General features: G+C 40.1%; 1 protein-coding gene and 1 long non-coding RNA gene across 5 annotated transcripts in view; both read right to left on the reverse strand.

Annotated features, from left to right (window-relative positions):
• Nucleotides 1-17304, reverse strand: part of LOC110443862 (protein MON2 homolog) — a 433581-nt gene that overhangs the window by 352250 nt on the left and 64027 nt on the right. For both annotated transcript variants that reach the window (XM_021488300.1, XM_021488299.1), the window contains one exon: nt 15796-15897. In XM_021488300.1, the coding sequence (XP_021343975.1) occupies nt 15796-15897 (102 nt within the window). The remainder of the gene's footprint in view (nt 1-15795; nt 15898-17304) is intronic.
• LOC110443865 overlaps nt 16305-17304 on the reverse strand; it is a 4699-nt gene continuing 3699 nt past the window's right edge. For 2 of the 3 annotated variants that reach the window (XR_002462150.1, XR_002462152.1), the window contains exon 3: nt 16759-16800. This is a non-coding gene — a long non-coding RNA (uncharacterized LOC110443865). Of the gene's footprint in view, nt 16631-16758; nt 16801-17304 lie in introns of those variants that run through there. The other variant, XR_002462151.1, reaches the window with a different exon arrangement.

The raw sequence follows: 17304 nt of genomic DNA on the forward strand, positions 1-17304 counted from the left end.
GTGGGGAATTGAATATAGGTTGGGTAATGACTATAACATAACTGTAAATGTTTCTTCATGACTCTCCAAACCAGTGTTTAAAAATTATTTTGGCATCATTTCCTGGCCCCGGGGGTGGGGATTGGTGGGGTAGGGGTGGATTAATATTCCCCTGTAATGTCCTGTTCAAGTTCTGAACTCAATTGGATAAAAAAAAAGAGAAAAATCATTTTCTCATAGGGGGGTACTTTTTGGTCAGGGTATAAAAAGTATCCGGGGGTACATTTTGGTCGGGTGTATAAAAAGTATCCGGGGGGTGGGGAATTGAATATAGGTTGGGTAATGACTATAACATAACTGTAAATGTTTCTTCATGACTCTCCAAACCAGTGTTTAAAAATTATTTTGGCATCATTTCCTGGCCCCGGGGGTGGGGATTGGTGGGGTAGGGGTGGATTAATATTCCCCTGTAATGTCCTGTTCAAGTTCTGAACTCAATTGGATAAAAAAAAAAGAGAAAAATCATTTTTTTATAGGGGGGTACTTTTTGGTCAGGGTATAAAAAGTATCCGGGGGGTACATTTTGGTCGGGTGTATAAAAAGTATCCGGGGGGTGGGGAATTAAATAAAGGTTGGGTAATGACTATAACATAAATGTAAATGTTTCTACTTGAGTCCCAAAACCTTATTGTGTCCAGTGTTTAAAAAAAAAATTGGCATAATTTCCTGGCCCCGGGGTGGGTATTGGTGGGGTAGGGGTGAATAAACATGCAACTGTAACCTTCTAATCAACTTCTGAACTGTTATTGATTAAATTTTTTGAAACATCTGGTTTTTTCATAGGGGGGTACTTTTTATACAGGGGGGGTACTTTTTGGTAGGGGTATAAAAAGTATCTGGATACTTTTTATTCTGCATAAAAAGTATCCGGATACTATTTAAGCAGGAGGTACATTTTATGCATGACACCGGGCACTCCGGTTTCTCCTGCACAATAACATCCGGGCCAACAAGAATGATTAATTTAAGTTGAATATAACTTGTTTCATAATTATTGTAAAATATATCAAGTTTACGTATGCCACCCATAAAGTAGCAAGGTCAAATGTTAATTGATCTTTTAATACTTTGCCTCCTTATAATGTCCTTTGACCTTGAATATTGGTCAAGATCATTAAGTTTAATGGTAGGAGATGTGGTAGTTTCTTCTAGCTCAGACTGTTGCCCAATTCAACTTTTATTAGCTGAAGCCAGGATAGGGAAGAAAGATGATTGAGTTCCAATGGGTCAATGCTGCCAGTAAATCAATATTTCAACATTTATTTCAGCTATAGACATTTTCAACGCCTTGTTAGCCAAACAAGTTTCCTACTCTAGTTTTTACGGTGAAATACATTTTTTGCAACTTTATTAACTTTTACATACAAGTATGCGTGATACCTTCTCTTACTTGACAAAGTTCGGTAATGATCAGATTAAACCTCTTTTATCATATCATACAAAATTTGTTGACTGAAAAATGATATACAGTACATGTCAACATGCTGTCGCTAGTTAATAATATATTGGATAAAAGTATGTCTGTACTAAATATGGCCTTGTGGTTGACATATATATAGCAACAGTGACCTTGGGATTCTGAAATATCTTGTATTTGACCTTTGTATAACGAAGGTTCATTTATACAACAACTGAATCCCCCTTGGCCCAGAGGTGCTTCATCCCAAAATTTAGTGAAATTCTTTCAAGCAATTTGGATGAGAAAATTTTAAAAGGAAGAAAAAAAAGGATGCTAAATGAAAGATGAATGCTTTGTGCTATGGTATAAGCTCACCTGACACTGTGGGTTTATTTAAGGAATGAACAAGATGATAAATTGGTCCATCAATTTATGGACAGAAGACTGAACTGCACTTGCCCAATCCTTATAATTTCATTCTAAAATTAGAAAACAAAAATTGTATTTTACAAAATGTGTCATTTTCATTTACAACAAAAAAGGATTTTTTCATGAAATGTGCAATGATTTTTGTGTTTGTCAATCATATTCCAAGTTTTATATCCCTCGTGTGCATGCTTTGAGGTGTTAATCCAGTTGGGTCGGAGCTTTCAACACGGTCATTTTCATGTCCTCTCTCAAAAGATGACACTAATAACGCCATGCTAAGATCTTTGCTAGTCCTCAGTCATATTCCCACATCATCTGTCCTAAAATTGAGCATTATGCTCAAATTTCAAATGTCTAAAGATGTGGTTGCATACGATTATTCAAGTGTGTCAGATGACTACCTTTTTTGGAAAAAGGTTAATGACATCATCAAAATATGTTCTCATTTTTGATTGGCTGTAAACACAAACCAATGAAAAAGTGTGTAACAAACAATATTGAAATATTTGATGTTGAACAATTACCAGCTATATTTATCTGTAATGATGCTTTAATTTTGTCATACAGAAAAACTTACGCCAATGAAATAACCTAGAAATCTGTCATAAAAAGTAGTCCATAAGAGAATCTGTGTCATTCCTGTACGATAGCATAAGTACTTAAATAAGCAAAAATAAACCCAGAAAAAATAAATTCAATAAAAAAAAATCCCACATTATACTGACAAGGTAAGATCACTATCTATCAGTAACAAGCTATGTACACGATACACTTATATCAGACAAATGATAACGTATATCAGACCCACGGTATCACAGAAGCCTGATGACTTAATGCTACCCCAATACATTACTGAATACACACATGTATAACTGTTCAATTTTATGATGATAACAGCTATCCAAACAGGAAATTTACTGACACTTTCTCTTATTTTCAGACCCTAGAAACATATAACAGTCATTTGACAATTTGTCGCAAATGTGGAAAGTAGTGTTTATTGCCCCGCTGATAAAGAATCCCGGAAATAAACGGGTCATGCAATAAGACCAAGAACTGGAATCATGGCAGCATATCGTTCACTTCAAGTCTGATTAAAGGTGGCCAGAATATTGTATTTGGGAGATTTGTGAAATAAAATGTCTGATACGTCTGAATACATGTAAGCTGTGTAGAGATAAAATAAAGTTTGATTTAGTGTCACCAACCATCAACTTCATAGCGAGGCTCGAGATAAAATATAACACAGTGTTCGTGTCACCAACATCACAGCGCAGCTAGAGATAAAAACGTAAGTGTGTCACAAACGTCACAGTGAGGCTACAAGTAAAATATGCAACACAGAATTGTGTCACCAACGCCAAAGTGAGGCTGTATATATTATGTAAGAAATAGTTGTTTGGCATTGGTCTCTATGTAGCATTGCAGTAAATAAAACATTTTATAGACGTCCAACATAAACTTGTCAAAAATGGCCCTGAGATTTCTTTGACATGACGCACGAACACTGCACTATCGCGGGATACAACACCCCATAAAGTCTCAATAAAGCCTCTTTTAGCACCTCAAACTTATAGTGCTCATCTGGGTACGCTAAACACACAAACAATCAGTGAACAGCTATCTGTGTTGGACCAGAAAAACACTGTCATCCATGTTAATAAATCCTATGCATACTAAAACATATCTTGAATGATGATTTTGTCACCATAATAACAGAAACATAATTATTTCGATGCAACATTTAGAGCAGGATGCTGGATCAACTGTGTACGCAGGACCTTACATAGATCTACCATGGATGTTTGAAAGTGGATCTACTCTACATGATGTAACGTATGTTTCTATGTAGCAGTGAAGTAATACCAAATGGGAAACAGCTACTACCTTGTCATGAGGTCCATTCTTTTTAATGTCCTTGTTAAATTGGCGATCTGATTTTCCACCATCCAACACAGTGTTAACCTAGAACAGATGACCGAGCATCCCTTTGTGGTGCCCCAAAAAGAGCTGATGATTTATATTACATATATGTGGTTCTCTGTTAGCTATGAACAAGTACCCCTTTGTGGTGCCCAAATATTTATTTAAATACCTAGAGCTGATGAATTATGGTACCCAAATGTGGTTCCCTGTTAGCTATGAACAAGTACCCCTTTGTGGTGCCCCAGTATATATTTAAATACATAGAGCTGACAAATCATAGTACCCATATGTGGTTTCCTGTTAGCTATGAACAAGTACCCCTTTGTGGTGCCCCAGTATATATTTAAATACATAGAGCTGACGAATCATAGTACCCATATGCGGTTCCCTGTTAGCTATGAACAAGTACCCCTTTGTGGTGCCCCAGTATATATTTAAATACATAGAGCTGACGAATCATAGTACCCATATGCGGTTCCCTGTTAGCTATGAACAAGTACCCCTTTGTGGTGCCCCAGTATATATTTAAATACATAGAGCTGACGAATCATAGTACCCATATGCGGTTCCCTGTTAGTTATGAACAAGTACCAGGGACACTCAGCTGTTCACATAGGGTTTGCACATCTGAGTTTTGGATTTATGATGCTATAAACATCATTATTCCCCAAGTAATTCATTAAAGGTCAAGAGTTTCGAACCCTGATCACACAGATTTCTGCAACAATCGTTGTACGGTATATATACATCCTTGGTATACTGGCGAACTTTTACCACGGCGTAGATGTTCCAAATCTGTGGGATGATTCAAACACAGTAGTCTTGAAGATTTCTTCAACCATCGTTGTAGCGGTACACTTACGGGTACTGGTGGATTATTTACCTCAGGGTAGAGGTCCCAAATTTGAGAGACGTAAATCTGTAACATCTTTTAAATGTGGTAATTTAAATCTACAAAAAATCACATCCAAGTCAGAACAGCTGAGCCGGTCTTCAAGCCAAGTTTTGTATTGTATGCATATTATGTGTAGTATGTATAAATGTGTGTATAAGTAACAACCTGTACAACTATATCAATATCCAACATCAGTATCATGTTCCTTTAGTAGCTCCTTAATACAATCTAGAACTCAAACACTGTGTTGTTATTATTACTGACATAAATACCCCTTTGTGGTGCCCCAGTATATATTTAAATACATAGAGCTGACGAATCATAGTACCCATATGCGGTTCCCTGATAGTTATGAACAAGTACCCCTTTGTGGTGCCCCAGTATATATTTAAATACATAGAGCTGATGAATTATGGTACCCATATGTGGTTCCCTGTTAGCTATAAACAAGTACCCCTTTGTGGTGCCCTAATATTTTAAAAAATACCTAGAGCTGATGAATTAATAGTACCCATATGCAGTTCTCTGTTAACTATTTCTGTACTCTATATCAGATGAACAAGTATTCTTATATGTGCAGGTGGCCCTATTAACTATTTCCCTAACTTGAAATTGTTGAGCATGCAATCACCATATCAATGTTATCCTAACAAGTTTCCATTGGGCTAACTATTAATCTCTTACTCAAAGTACAAGGATGGGCTTAATTATATTTATTACAAGACTTTATGCCAGCTACAGCATTTATTGTAATTTCTCTTAAACTACAACATGTATGGGTGGGCTTATTACCAGGCATGGGCTAATTGCTGGATAAATATAATGCCCTTTTTGCCTGTAAGCTAGTAATATTAGAGTATAAAGTTCCCCTTTGTGGTGCCCCAGTATCAATGAGATACAACCTTGAACACTACATGACCTTGAGCATTGTAAAAAGTAATATCTAATGCATCATATTAGATGGATGGAAGTGTATTCATAGATCACAGCAGAATTGACACCTGCAGTGCCGGTGCAACAATGCAGAAACAACGTGGTAACAGTAGTATTCTGCTAGCTGTGGGGTATATAGACTTGACAAAAACAAAGGCAGGTCAAACACTTAACCACTCTACACTTACAAAAACAACACCAGTTCATGAATGGTGCATTAACTTTCCATTATTGACAGACGGTGTAGGTATGGTCTACAAAATGTAATCACACTGAACTAACAGCATCTCCAAGTGTCAGACAGCATGTCATTAAGACTACATTAGGACCATACAAATCGTTGGCTAATCCGTGACTAATCGACAATGACATTACCATTAGTCTAAGTGCCAACACTTACTTAGTTCCCAGATCTGTGTGTTCCTCTTCTCTTTATATAACTAACCTACATCTTACATAATGTCAGTGCCATACAAAAAGGGAAACAGGACATCCTGCCATCCATTATCTTCCTTGTACACGACACCCACCCCATTACCTTGGTTGTACACAACACCCACCCCATTACCTTGGTTGTACACAACACCCTCCCCATTACCTTGGTCGTACACGACACCCACCCCATTACCTTGGTTGTACACGACACCCACTCCATTACTTCAGTTGTACACAACACCCACCCCATTACCTTGGTTATACACAACACCAACCCCATTACCTTGGTTGTACAGGACATCCACCCCATAACCTCAGTTGTACAGGACACCAACCCCATTACCTCGTTGTACAGGACACCAACCCCATTACCTTGGTTGTACAGGACACCAGCCCCATTACCTCAGTTGTACAGGACATCCACCCCATTACCTTGGTTGTACAGGACACCAACCCCATTACCTTGGTTGTACAGGACACCAGCCCCATTACCTCAGTTGTACAGGACACCAACCCCATTACCTTGGTTGTACAGGACACCAACCCCATTACCTCAGTTGTACAGGACACCAACCCCATTACCTTGGTTGTACAGGACACCAGCCCCATTACCTCAGTTGTACAGGACACCAACCCCATTACCTTGGTTGTACAGGACACCAACCCCATTACCTTAGTTGTACAGGACACCAACCCCATTACCTTGGTTGTACATGACACCAACCCCATTACCTCAGTTGTACAGGACACCAACCCCATTACCTTGGTTGTACAGGACACCAGCCCCATTACCTCAGTTGTACAGGACACCAACCCCATTACCTTGGTTGTACAGGACACCCACCCCATTACCTAGGTTGTTCAGGACACCCACCCCATTACCTAGGTTGTACACGACACCCACTCCATTACCTCAGTTGTACCAAAACCCACCCCATTACCTTGGTTATACACGACACCAACCCCATTACCTTGGTTGTACAGGACACCAACCCCATTACCTTGGTTGTACAGGACACCAACCCCATTACCTTGGTTGTACAGGACACCAGCCCCATTACCTTAGTTGTACAGGACACCAACCCCATTACCTTGGTTGTACATGACACCAACCCCATTACCTAGGTTGTACAGGACATCCACCCCATTACCTTGGTTGTACAGGACACCAACCCCATTACCTTGGTTGTACAGGACATCAACCCCATTACCTTGGTTGTACAGGACACCAGCCCCATTACCTTAGTTGTACAGGACACCAACCCCATTACCTTGGTTGTACATGACACCAACCCCATTACCTAGGTTGTACAGGACATCCACCCCATTACCTTGGTTGTACAGGACACCAACCCCATTACCTTGGTTGTACAGGACACCAGCCCCATTACCTTAGTTGTACAGGACACCAACCCCATTACCTTGGTTGTACATGACACCAACCCCATTACCTAGGTTGTACAGGACATCCACCCCATTACCTTGGTTGTACAGGACACCAACCCCATTACCTTGGTTGTACAGGACACCAACCCCATTACCTTGGTTGTACAGGACACCAGCCCCATTACCTTAGTTGTACAGGACACCAACCCCATTACCTTGGTTGTACATGACACCAACCCCATTACCTAGGTTGTACAGGACATCCACCCCATTACCTTGGTTGTACAGGACACCAACCCCATTACCTTGGTTGTACAGGACACCAGCCCCATTACCTTAGTTGTACAGGACACCAACCCCATTACCTTGGTTGTACATGACACCAACCCCATTACCTAGGTTGTACAGGACATCCACCCCATTACCTTGGTTGTACAGGACACCAACCCCATTACCTTGGTTGTACAGGACACCAGCCCCATTACCTTAGTTGTACAGGACACCAACCCCATTACCTTGGTTGTACATGACACCAACCCCATTACCTAGGTTGTACAGGACATCCACCCCATTACCTTGGTTGTACAGGACACCAACCCCATTACCTTGGTTGTACAGGACACCAACCCCATTACCTTGGTTGTACAGGACACCAGCCCCATTACCTTAGTTGTACAGGACACCAACCCCATTACCTTGGTTGTACATGACACCAACCCCATTACCTAGGTTGTACAGGACATCCACCCCATTACCTTGGTTGTACAGGACACCAACCCCATTACCTTGGTTGTACAGGACACCCACCCCATTACCTTGGTTGTACAGGACACCCACCCCATTACCTCAGTTGTACAGGACACCAACCCTATTACCTTGGTTGTACAGGACACCCCCCCCATTACCTCAGTTGTACAGGACACAAACCCCATTACCTCAGTTGTACCGGACACCAACACCATTACCTCAGTTGTACAGGACACCCACCCCAGTACCTTGGTTGTACAGGACACCACCCCCATTACCTTGGTTGTACATGAAACCAACCCCATTACTTAGGTTGTACAGGACACCCACCCCATTACCTAGGTTGTACAGGACATCCACCCCACTACCTTGGTTGTACATGACCCCAACCCCATTACCTAGGTTGTACAGGACATCCACCCCATTACCTTGGTTGTACAGGACACCAGCCCCATTACCTTAGTTGTTCAGGACATCCACCCCACTACCTTGGTTGTACATGACACCAACCCCATTACCTAGGTTGTACAGGACATCCACCCCATTACCTTGGTTGTACAGGACACCAACCCCATTACCTTGGTTGTACAGGACACCAACCCCATTACCTTGGTTGTACAGGACACCAGCCCCATTACCTTAGTTGTACAGGATACCAACCCCATTACCTCAGTTGTACAGGACACCCACCCCATTACCTCAGTTGTACAGGACACCAACCCCATTACCTCAGTTGTACAGGACATCCATCCCATTACCTCACTTGTACAGGACACCAACCCCATTACCTAGGTTGTACAGGATTGTTTTAGTGTCACTTAATCTCACTTGACACTTTAAATTGTACCTGTGAAATAGGAGAAAGAGAAATGCAATGAACCCTGGACCCTCTGAACTCTATACGGGCACTCTACCAACTGAGCTACCTGGTCGCAGACAATCGACCCAGTCCAGTCCTGCTCCAGCTATTTTAATTATGTGAGGAAAATGCATATTTTTGACACAATGACAATTAAATGTTTCTTAAGAGCAGTATTTCTAATTGTTTCGCTCGTTAAATTCTGTAACTGACAAAACATGATTGAAATTGAAGGAGAAGCTTTGCATTGACCAACACTGTGATAAAAAATATATATACAATTTGCAACTACTATCATGTTTGTCCTGTTTTTTGTACCACAGGAAATTGAAATTTGTGGCCAAACAACACTGTAAAAATCATTGCTCACAGAGGGAAACAAATGCATCAATCTAAAAGCTAGAAGGTAAAACAAACAAGAGGCCCAGAGGGCCTGTATCGCTAACCTGGATATCTAAGCAATCATGGCAAAATATTCTCCAAATGAGATCCAAGGGAATAAGCCAGACCCCAAGGCCAATCCTTGTAGCATATCTGTATTAGATTGTTCATGCCCAGCAATTTTATGTATAGTTATAGGGTGGGAATCTCAACTCAGCTGTGACTCAGAAACTAGGTCCATAGGTTGTGGCCAGACCCCAGGATCAATTATAATATCATGACTGCATTTGTCTCTTTTTGCCCAGCATTTATATTTATAGTTTTGGGGTGGGGATCTCAACCATTTCAAAGTTATGACCCAAGGGTTAAGTCTGTAAAAGTGGGGCAGACCCTTGGATCAATTCTAATATCATGACAGCATTCGTCTCTTTATGCCCAACAATTGTATATATAGTTTTGGGGTGGGGATCTTAACCATTTCGAAGTCATGACCCAGGGGTTAAGTCTCCAGGGGTGGGGCAGTCCTCAAGACCATCCTGGAAGCATATGTGCATTCATTTCTTTATATTTAGCAATTGTATATACGGTTATAGGGTGGGGATCTCAACTGTTATCAAGCTGTGACTAAGAAACTAGGTCCCTAGAGGTTCGGTCAGACCCAAGGGTCTATTCTAATATCATGACTGCATTCGTCTCTTTATGCCCAGCCATTTGTATGTATAGTTTTGGGGAGGGGATCTCGACTGTTTCAAAGTTATGACCCAGGGACTATGTCTCCAAGGGTGGGGCCAGACCCTAGGACCATCCTGGAAGCAACTGTGCAATCTTCTCTTTATACACAGCAATGGTATATAAGGTTATACGGTGGGGATCTCAATTATTTCCAAGTAATAAACTTTTTTTGGCCCTAGCCCTTAGCCCAGGAGGTCAGCCCCAAAATTTGTACAGTTTTGAATCCCTGCCTCCGTAGAATGCTTTGGACCAAATATGGTCGATATCCATGGCACAGTTCTACAGAAGAAGTCGATTAAAGCAATATAGCCAAATTGCCCCCTTTTGGCCTCGCCCCTCAGCCCCCTGGGGAGTCAGCCCCACCATTTGTACAATTTTGAATCCCCTCCACCTAGGGATGCTTCCAGTTAAATATGGTTGATATCCATCTCTTAGTTTCAGAGAAGAAGTCACTTAAAGCATTATAGCCAAATTGCCCCTTTTTGGCCCCGTCCATCAGCCCTACCATTTGTACAATTTTGAATCCCAACCACCTAGGGATGCTTCCAGTTAAATATGGTTGATATCCATCTCTTAGTTCTCTTCTCTATAAACCAAACTGAATGCAAATAACAAATACTAATTGGCCAGTTGTGTTTTCATAACAGTCATACGGTTTCACACATCAGCTATATGTGTCAGGCACAGGCCAGGTAAAACTCCGGTCACTCATCAAAATGTTATTCACCTGTTCTGTTACCTAGGAGCTGTAATACTGTATAACACGACCTGTAAATGTGTACATAATCTTAATTATTGTGATGAAAAATAATATGTACAGTGTACATGTACATTATTGCATACGAGCCTTCTGTACTTATTTCTTTTCATAATATTGTTCAACAAATTGTACCTAATCGCACAGTTGTTCAGAGAGAAGCGCACAACTGGGCGAACGATTGTTAAATCGCACAGTTGTGCGCACCATGTGTGGACGTTGTACAAACGGTGTGTGAACGATGTATGCACAGTGTGCGCACGCTTTTTTTGGTGCGTTGTGCAGTATACAACTGTATTTAGTAAATTTTATCCATACAATTTAAAAAACACACGCTTTTTTGTAACATGTTGTAGATATTTTATGATAATAAAATATTTGTAGAGTTGATTAGCAATGCTTCTTTTCATTATTTTATTGTTGTTATAGTTTTGAACAATGCCACACGCTCAAAAAATGTGAAAGTGTTGAATTTGACAAAGATTAAATTATTCTGTATTTTTTACCAAAATATCCCAGTTTATTGGAATTCTTAGATTTTCATAAAATCATCTCTACATAGTGACATAACCATTATGTGAAACTTTCATTGCATTCTGTTGGCTAATTGCGACAGGGTGGAGCCTCCTTAAAGCAATATAGCCAAATAATCCTTTTTGGCCCCCACCCCTAAGCCCCCTGGCGGTTAAGCGCCACCAGTGTACAATTTTTAATCCCTGCCTCCCATGAATGCTTTTGATGAAATATGATTGATATCCAGTACATAGTTCTACAGAAGAAGTTGTTTGTAGCAATAAAGCCAAATTGCCTCCTTTTGGCCCCACCCCTCATGCAGCCCCCTGGGGGGTCAGCCCAACCATTTGGTAAATTTTGAATCCCCGCCACCTAGGGATACTTCCAGTCAAATATGGTTGATATCCATTACTTAGTTCCAGAGAAGAAGTCGCTGAAAGCAATATAGCCAAATTGCCCCCTTTTGGCCTCGCCCCTCAGCCCCCCTGGTGGTCAGCCCCACCATTTGTAAAATTTTGAATCCCCACCACCTAGGAATGTTGCCAGTCAAATATGGTCGATATCTATCACTTAATGGTTTCTGAGAAGAAGTCGCTTAAAGCAATATAGCCAAATTGCCCCCTTTTGGCCTCGCCCCTCAGCCCCTAGGGGATCAGCCCCACCATTTGTACAATTTTGAATCCCCACCACCTAGGGATGCTGCCAGTCAAATATGGTTGAAATCCATCACTCAGTTCTAGAGAAGAAGTCGCTTAAAGCAATATAGCCTAATTGGCCCCGCCCTTCAGCCCCCTGGGGGGTCAGTCCAACTATTTGTACAATTTTGAATCCCCACCACCTAGGGATGCTTCCAGTCAAATTTAGTTAAATTCCAATCAGTGGTTAGAACAACAAGTTGTTTAAAGCAATTGATGTCGTACAGATGACGGACAACGGACGGACAACGGACGCCACGGTATGGCATAAGCTCACCTTGGTCCTTCAGACCAGGTGAACTAAAAAGCAAAAAAAGCAACAACAAAAATAGCAATCAAATTGGTTTCATTACATGATCATAAAGACCAACAAGGCATCACAGCCGATACAAATACCCTTGCGAAATGCAAACTGATGTTTGTGAACAAATGTGTGGGAAAAAAAGTCGAAAGTTGAACTTGAACAAGAGGTGTGGTGTGAACTTTTGCGATGATCAGAAACAAAAGGATGTCTGCCGAGCAATTTCTATTTGAAAACAAATGAAGAAAAAATTTGTGTCAAATTCTATTTATAGTATCAGTAACAAAATATTTGACCACAGAAGGTTGAAACATGACCTCATACTAGCCGTGATGTTTGTGAACATGTCAATAAAATTTCCTGAAAATCAGATAAGATATGAAGTCTGTAGAGCAGTGACGCCTTAATACAAATGGGACACAAATGTATGTTGGAATGAACGTACAAACGTACATATGGGCAGATCGGGCAGATATACCCAACGACTCATCGCAAGGGTATAATTAATTGTAAATAAACATATACCGATGGCATGGAGACTGCATCTAAAAAAAGGTCATAGTTTGTATGTACATCATAAAAATTAATCACGTGTTCCATTGAAATCAGCACATTCAACAATAAAATGTTGCACTGTAAAAGATTTACCACATGAATGTCAATAAAATTGATCTCTGTTTCGTAAAATGTAAGTTTGTGACCTATGTGAAGTTGTGAGAGGACAACTTCATCTTTGGGGTCTAGCTCAGCTCTTCTGGTTGCCCAAATAGTGAAGCGGACGTAAAACCTGTAAATCAATCATTGGTGATCTCGAAATACAATAAGAATTATAACCCTTGACCAACACTATGATGATGATATATGATCTTGGACGTTTATCTGTGAAATAAATAAGTTGATCAAAATTTTTAACAGTTAATGCAAATTTTACAATATTCATGCGACTACTTCAATAAAAGTTTCGATGATTCAGCAGCCCAGAAAAAACTAGTAAAACCAGCCAATGTAGATGAACGTCTCACTGGTATACAGACTGGGCAATGATGGTGATGACAGAGCAATGACTAGAATGGCCGTCGTGCAATAGTAATGACAAAATCGCTTCCCAATTACCAGTCAATCCGACTCATCAGGAAGGGATATCTTCTCACCACTCTATATGCATCAGTGGGTCTTTTCTAAACTCCCTAACAGGGGTGGTACGTTAGAGTCCACCGATTGTGGTACGTAGAATCGAGCAAATATTCTTCCCTGACAGCTAACCCTTTCACGGCTCATGATGTACATGATCTGCATGATGAAGATAAGCGGAACACATGACAACTGCCAGAAACAGGGGGTGCCTATGTTAACACACAGATATACAACCTCTATCAGCGTAATTGGCTAATCAGACAAAAGCATACACAAGGCATGTGATTAGGGAATTTACCAATCTCGGTGAACCTAGCAGCATGTCTTAGAAAATAGGGAACGCCTAGTGAGATTGTCCGATTCCCTGTTTCTTCCCATCACAATCATCATGTTTCATTTTAATGGCCAACTAAAAGGCCCTCACTGAGGTAGCAGATAAGTCAAACCTATGACCTTGACCCCATTGTCGGTCAATTGTTGCAAAACAGGTTTGTCATGTTCACGTTTATCTCTGGTAAACTTATGTATGTTGATACATTTTTATTGAATTGTTCGTCCTAAAAGCTTTTACTTCAGGTCCTTAAGACAATTTCAACAATGACTTTGCCCTAACATCATAAAAGTGAAATGTTCATAGCATTGTGTTACTATGGTAACATCCCGTCGATGACTGTTACCCAAATTGACACAAATAACTGAAATTGGCATGCAGATGTAAACTATAATTTAATAACTGATTCCGAAATTGTAGACCGAAGTGGATTAATGGATGGCCCTTGTCAGTACCTTCATAATGCTATAAGTCAGACAGCAATAAGTCATATGTGTCTAAATGAAGGAGTGTACCGTCAATGTGTGGACCAAGGTTCTTGACAATCAAGTAATCTAATAGAGGATGGTCAACACAGAGAGCGCAGGAAAATAATTTAATTTAAAGACAACCTCACAATAACATTGTGCGTTATGTTGTGCGTTATGTACACCAAATATGATAAAAGGGGACATAACTCAATCTACGGACAACCCTAAAATAACCGTGTGTATAACTATACCATCACATACGATACAAGGGGACATAACCCATTAAAAGACAACCCCACAATAACAGTGTGTGTTACTATACCATCACATCTGATACAAGGGGATATAACCCAATCTAAAGACCCCCCCCGNAAGAGTATTACATATACCTGATACTCAGGGACATAGACCAATCTACAGAAATCATCACAATAATTTGGACAGTGCACACCACCATATTTGAAATAGCGGACGTAACCCAATCTACAGGTAACTTTACCAATCCACAGTTCAGAGGAGTCTAACTCCACCTACAAGCTAACTCAAAATAGTGATACTCTACTTATATGACACAGTGTCAAATAGAAAACTTCACTTGACACAATAGTGCATACCAGAACTTAATTTCTTTAAGAATGACCGAAATCTTTGTGAGCAGTTTTTCTTCAATTAAAGGGGAAAATAAGCGTCATTTCAAGCAAAGAACTGACGCTAGGTGGCGTATGTGCCACCTAGCAAGTAGTAAGTTAGAGTTGTTCCCCTTGACTACGCTTATATACCTGCATTTGATATTTTACCTTCACTAATCTACTTATATATTTTTAATTATGAGATAGTTAAAACAAAACTCACCAATTTCTCCACAAGAGATCATCCATCACTTGTCATGTAACTGCCTGGTTATTTGAACCTGGGCTGTGGAGTTGTCTCCCCTGATTTCCTCCTCTGATGCAGCCGTCTGCCTGCAGGATTCTTGTATGTAGCTTTCCATCTGCCGCTAATCAGACTCTTTCCCACTCCATCCTTTGTTGTTTGTCCATAGGCCCTTCCTTTCTCCATTCTTGGATGCATGGTCCAACAGCATACATGATCTGTCTCCAAAACACTTAAACATTTCTAGCATAGCAATTCCTAAGCCTAATAAATGATGGGCATTTCTTCTAACTATCAATTCTAAAGCATCTTCATTGAAACTGGTCAAAGCTCAAACTGTCAATTTTCCCAGCATCTTCAAAAATGTGAACAAAAAATTAAATTCCAACATGCAAGAACAAATATTGAGAATTTTTCAATTTTATCATTCACTATCATGTTACATGTCAAATCATTTAGATTGTCAAGAGAACATCACTTTGTGATTTTGATACATATTGTTTATAAAGTTTTATCTTTTTTCCAGTTTCAAAGAAGTTTGCATACAAGTTTCGTCCTACCTCAAGCAAATGAGCAGTGACCGGTCGCCACAGGACCTCAACTCGAGCCAGATTGACCAGGCCAGTCTCCAGTAACTTAGCAACAGCAAACAAGGATGGCTCCTGCAGGGAAAATATGCCCAATCAGATAATTACAGACATCAAGTACAATTAATATCAAGAAAAAAAAAATAATACCAATAGCTAATTTAATATAAAGAATTACATCAAATGTATCTCTTTCTAAACTTCAAGTAATTAAATGAATATGAAGTAATAATTTCATACATTTTTTTTCCACTCTCGACAGGTTAAATATTTGCTTTATGACAACATCCTCCAAAAGCACCCCCCTGTACTTCACCTTCCACTTTGTAATCCATCCTCTATCCCCTGATAATAGTAACCTCTAAACCACTATTACCATCTCCTCTACTACCTCTACACCATCTCCTCTACTACCTCTACACCATGTCTAAATATTCCTCTACAATCTCCTCTACTACCTCTACACCATGTATAAATATTCCTCTACCATCTCTTCTACTACCTCTACACCATGTCTAAATATTCCTCTACCATCTCCTCTACTACCTCTACACCATATCTAAATATTCCTCTACCATCTCCTCTACTACCTTTATACCATGTCTAAATATTCCTTTACCATCCACCCAGTTATCTCTACCCCTAGTCTAAATTTTTTTCTACCACCCACCTTGTTACCTCTACCCCAAGTCTAGATATTCCTCTACCTTCTCCTCTGTTACCTCTACCTCAAGTCTAAATATTCCTCAACCATCTCCTGTTACCTCTACCCCAAGTCTAAATATTCCTCTACCTTCTCCTCTGTTACCTCTACCCTAAGTCTAAATATTCCTCTACCATCTCCCGACCTCTACCCCAAGTCTAAACATTCCTCTACCATCTCCTGTTACCTCTACACCAAGTCTAAATATTCCTCTAACATCTCCCCTGTTACCTTTACCCCAAGTCTAAATATTCCTCTACCATCTCCTCTGTTACCTCTACCCCAAGTCTAAATATTCCTCTACCACCTCCCCTGTTACCTCTACCCCAAGTCTAAATATTCCTCTACCACCTCCCCTGTTACCTCTACCCCAAGTCTAAATATTCCTCTACCACCTCCCCTGTTACCTCTACCCCAAGTCTAAATATTCCTCTACCACCTCCCCTGTTACCTCTACCCCAAGTCTAAATATTCCTCTATCATCTCATCTGTTACATCTTATATTCCTCTAACATCTCCTCTGTTACCTCTATCCCAAGTCTAAATATTCCTCTATCATATCCTCTACTAACTCTACCACAAGTTTAAATATTCCTCTATCATCTCATCTGTTACATCCCATATTCCTCTAACATCTCCTGTTACCTCTACCCCAAGTCTAAATATTCCTCTATCATCTCATCTGTTACATCTTATATTCCTTTAACATCTCCTGTTACCTCTACCCTAAGTCTAAATATTCCTCTATCATCTCATCTGTTACATCTTATATTCCTCTA

This window comes from Mizuhopecten yessoensis, unplaced genomic scaffold, assembly GCF_002113885.1.
Source record: "Mizuhopecten yessoensis strain PY_sf001 unplaced genomic scaffold, ASM211388v2 scaffold716361, whole genome shotgun sequence".
In the NCBI taxonomy this organism is placed as follows: Eukaryota; Metazoa; Mollusca; class Bivalvia; order Pectinida; family Pectinidae; genus Mizuhopecten; species Mizuhopecten yessoensis.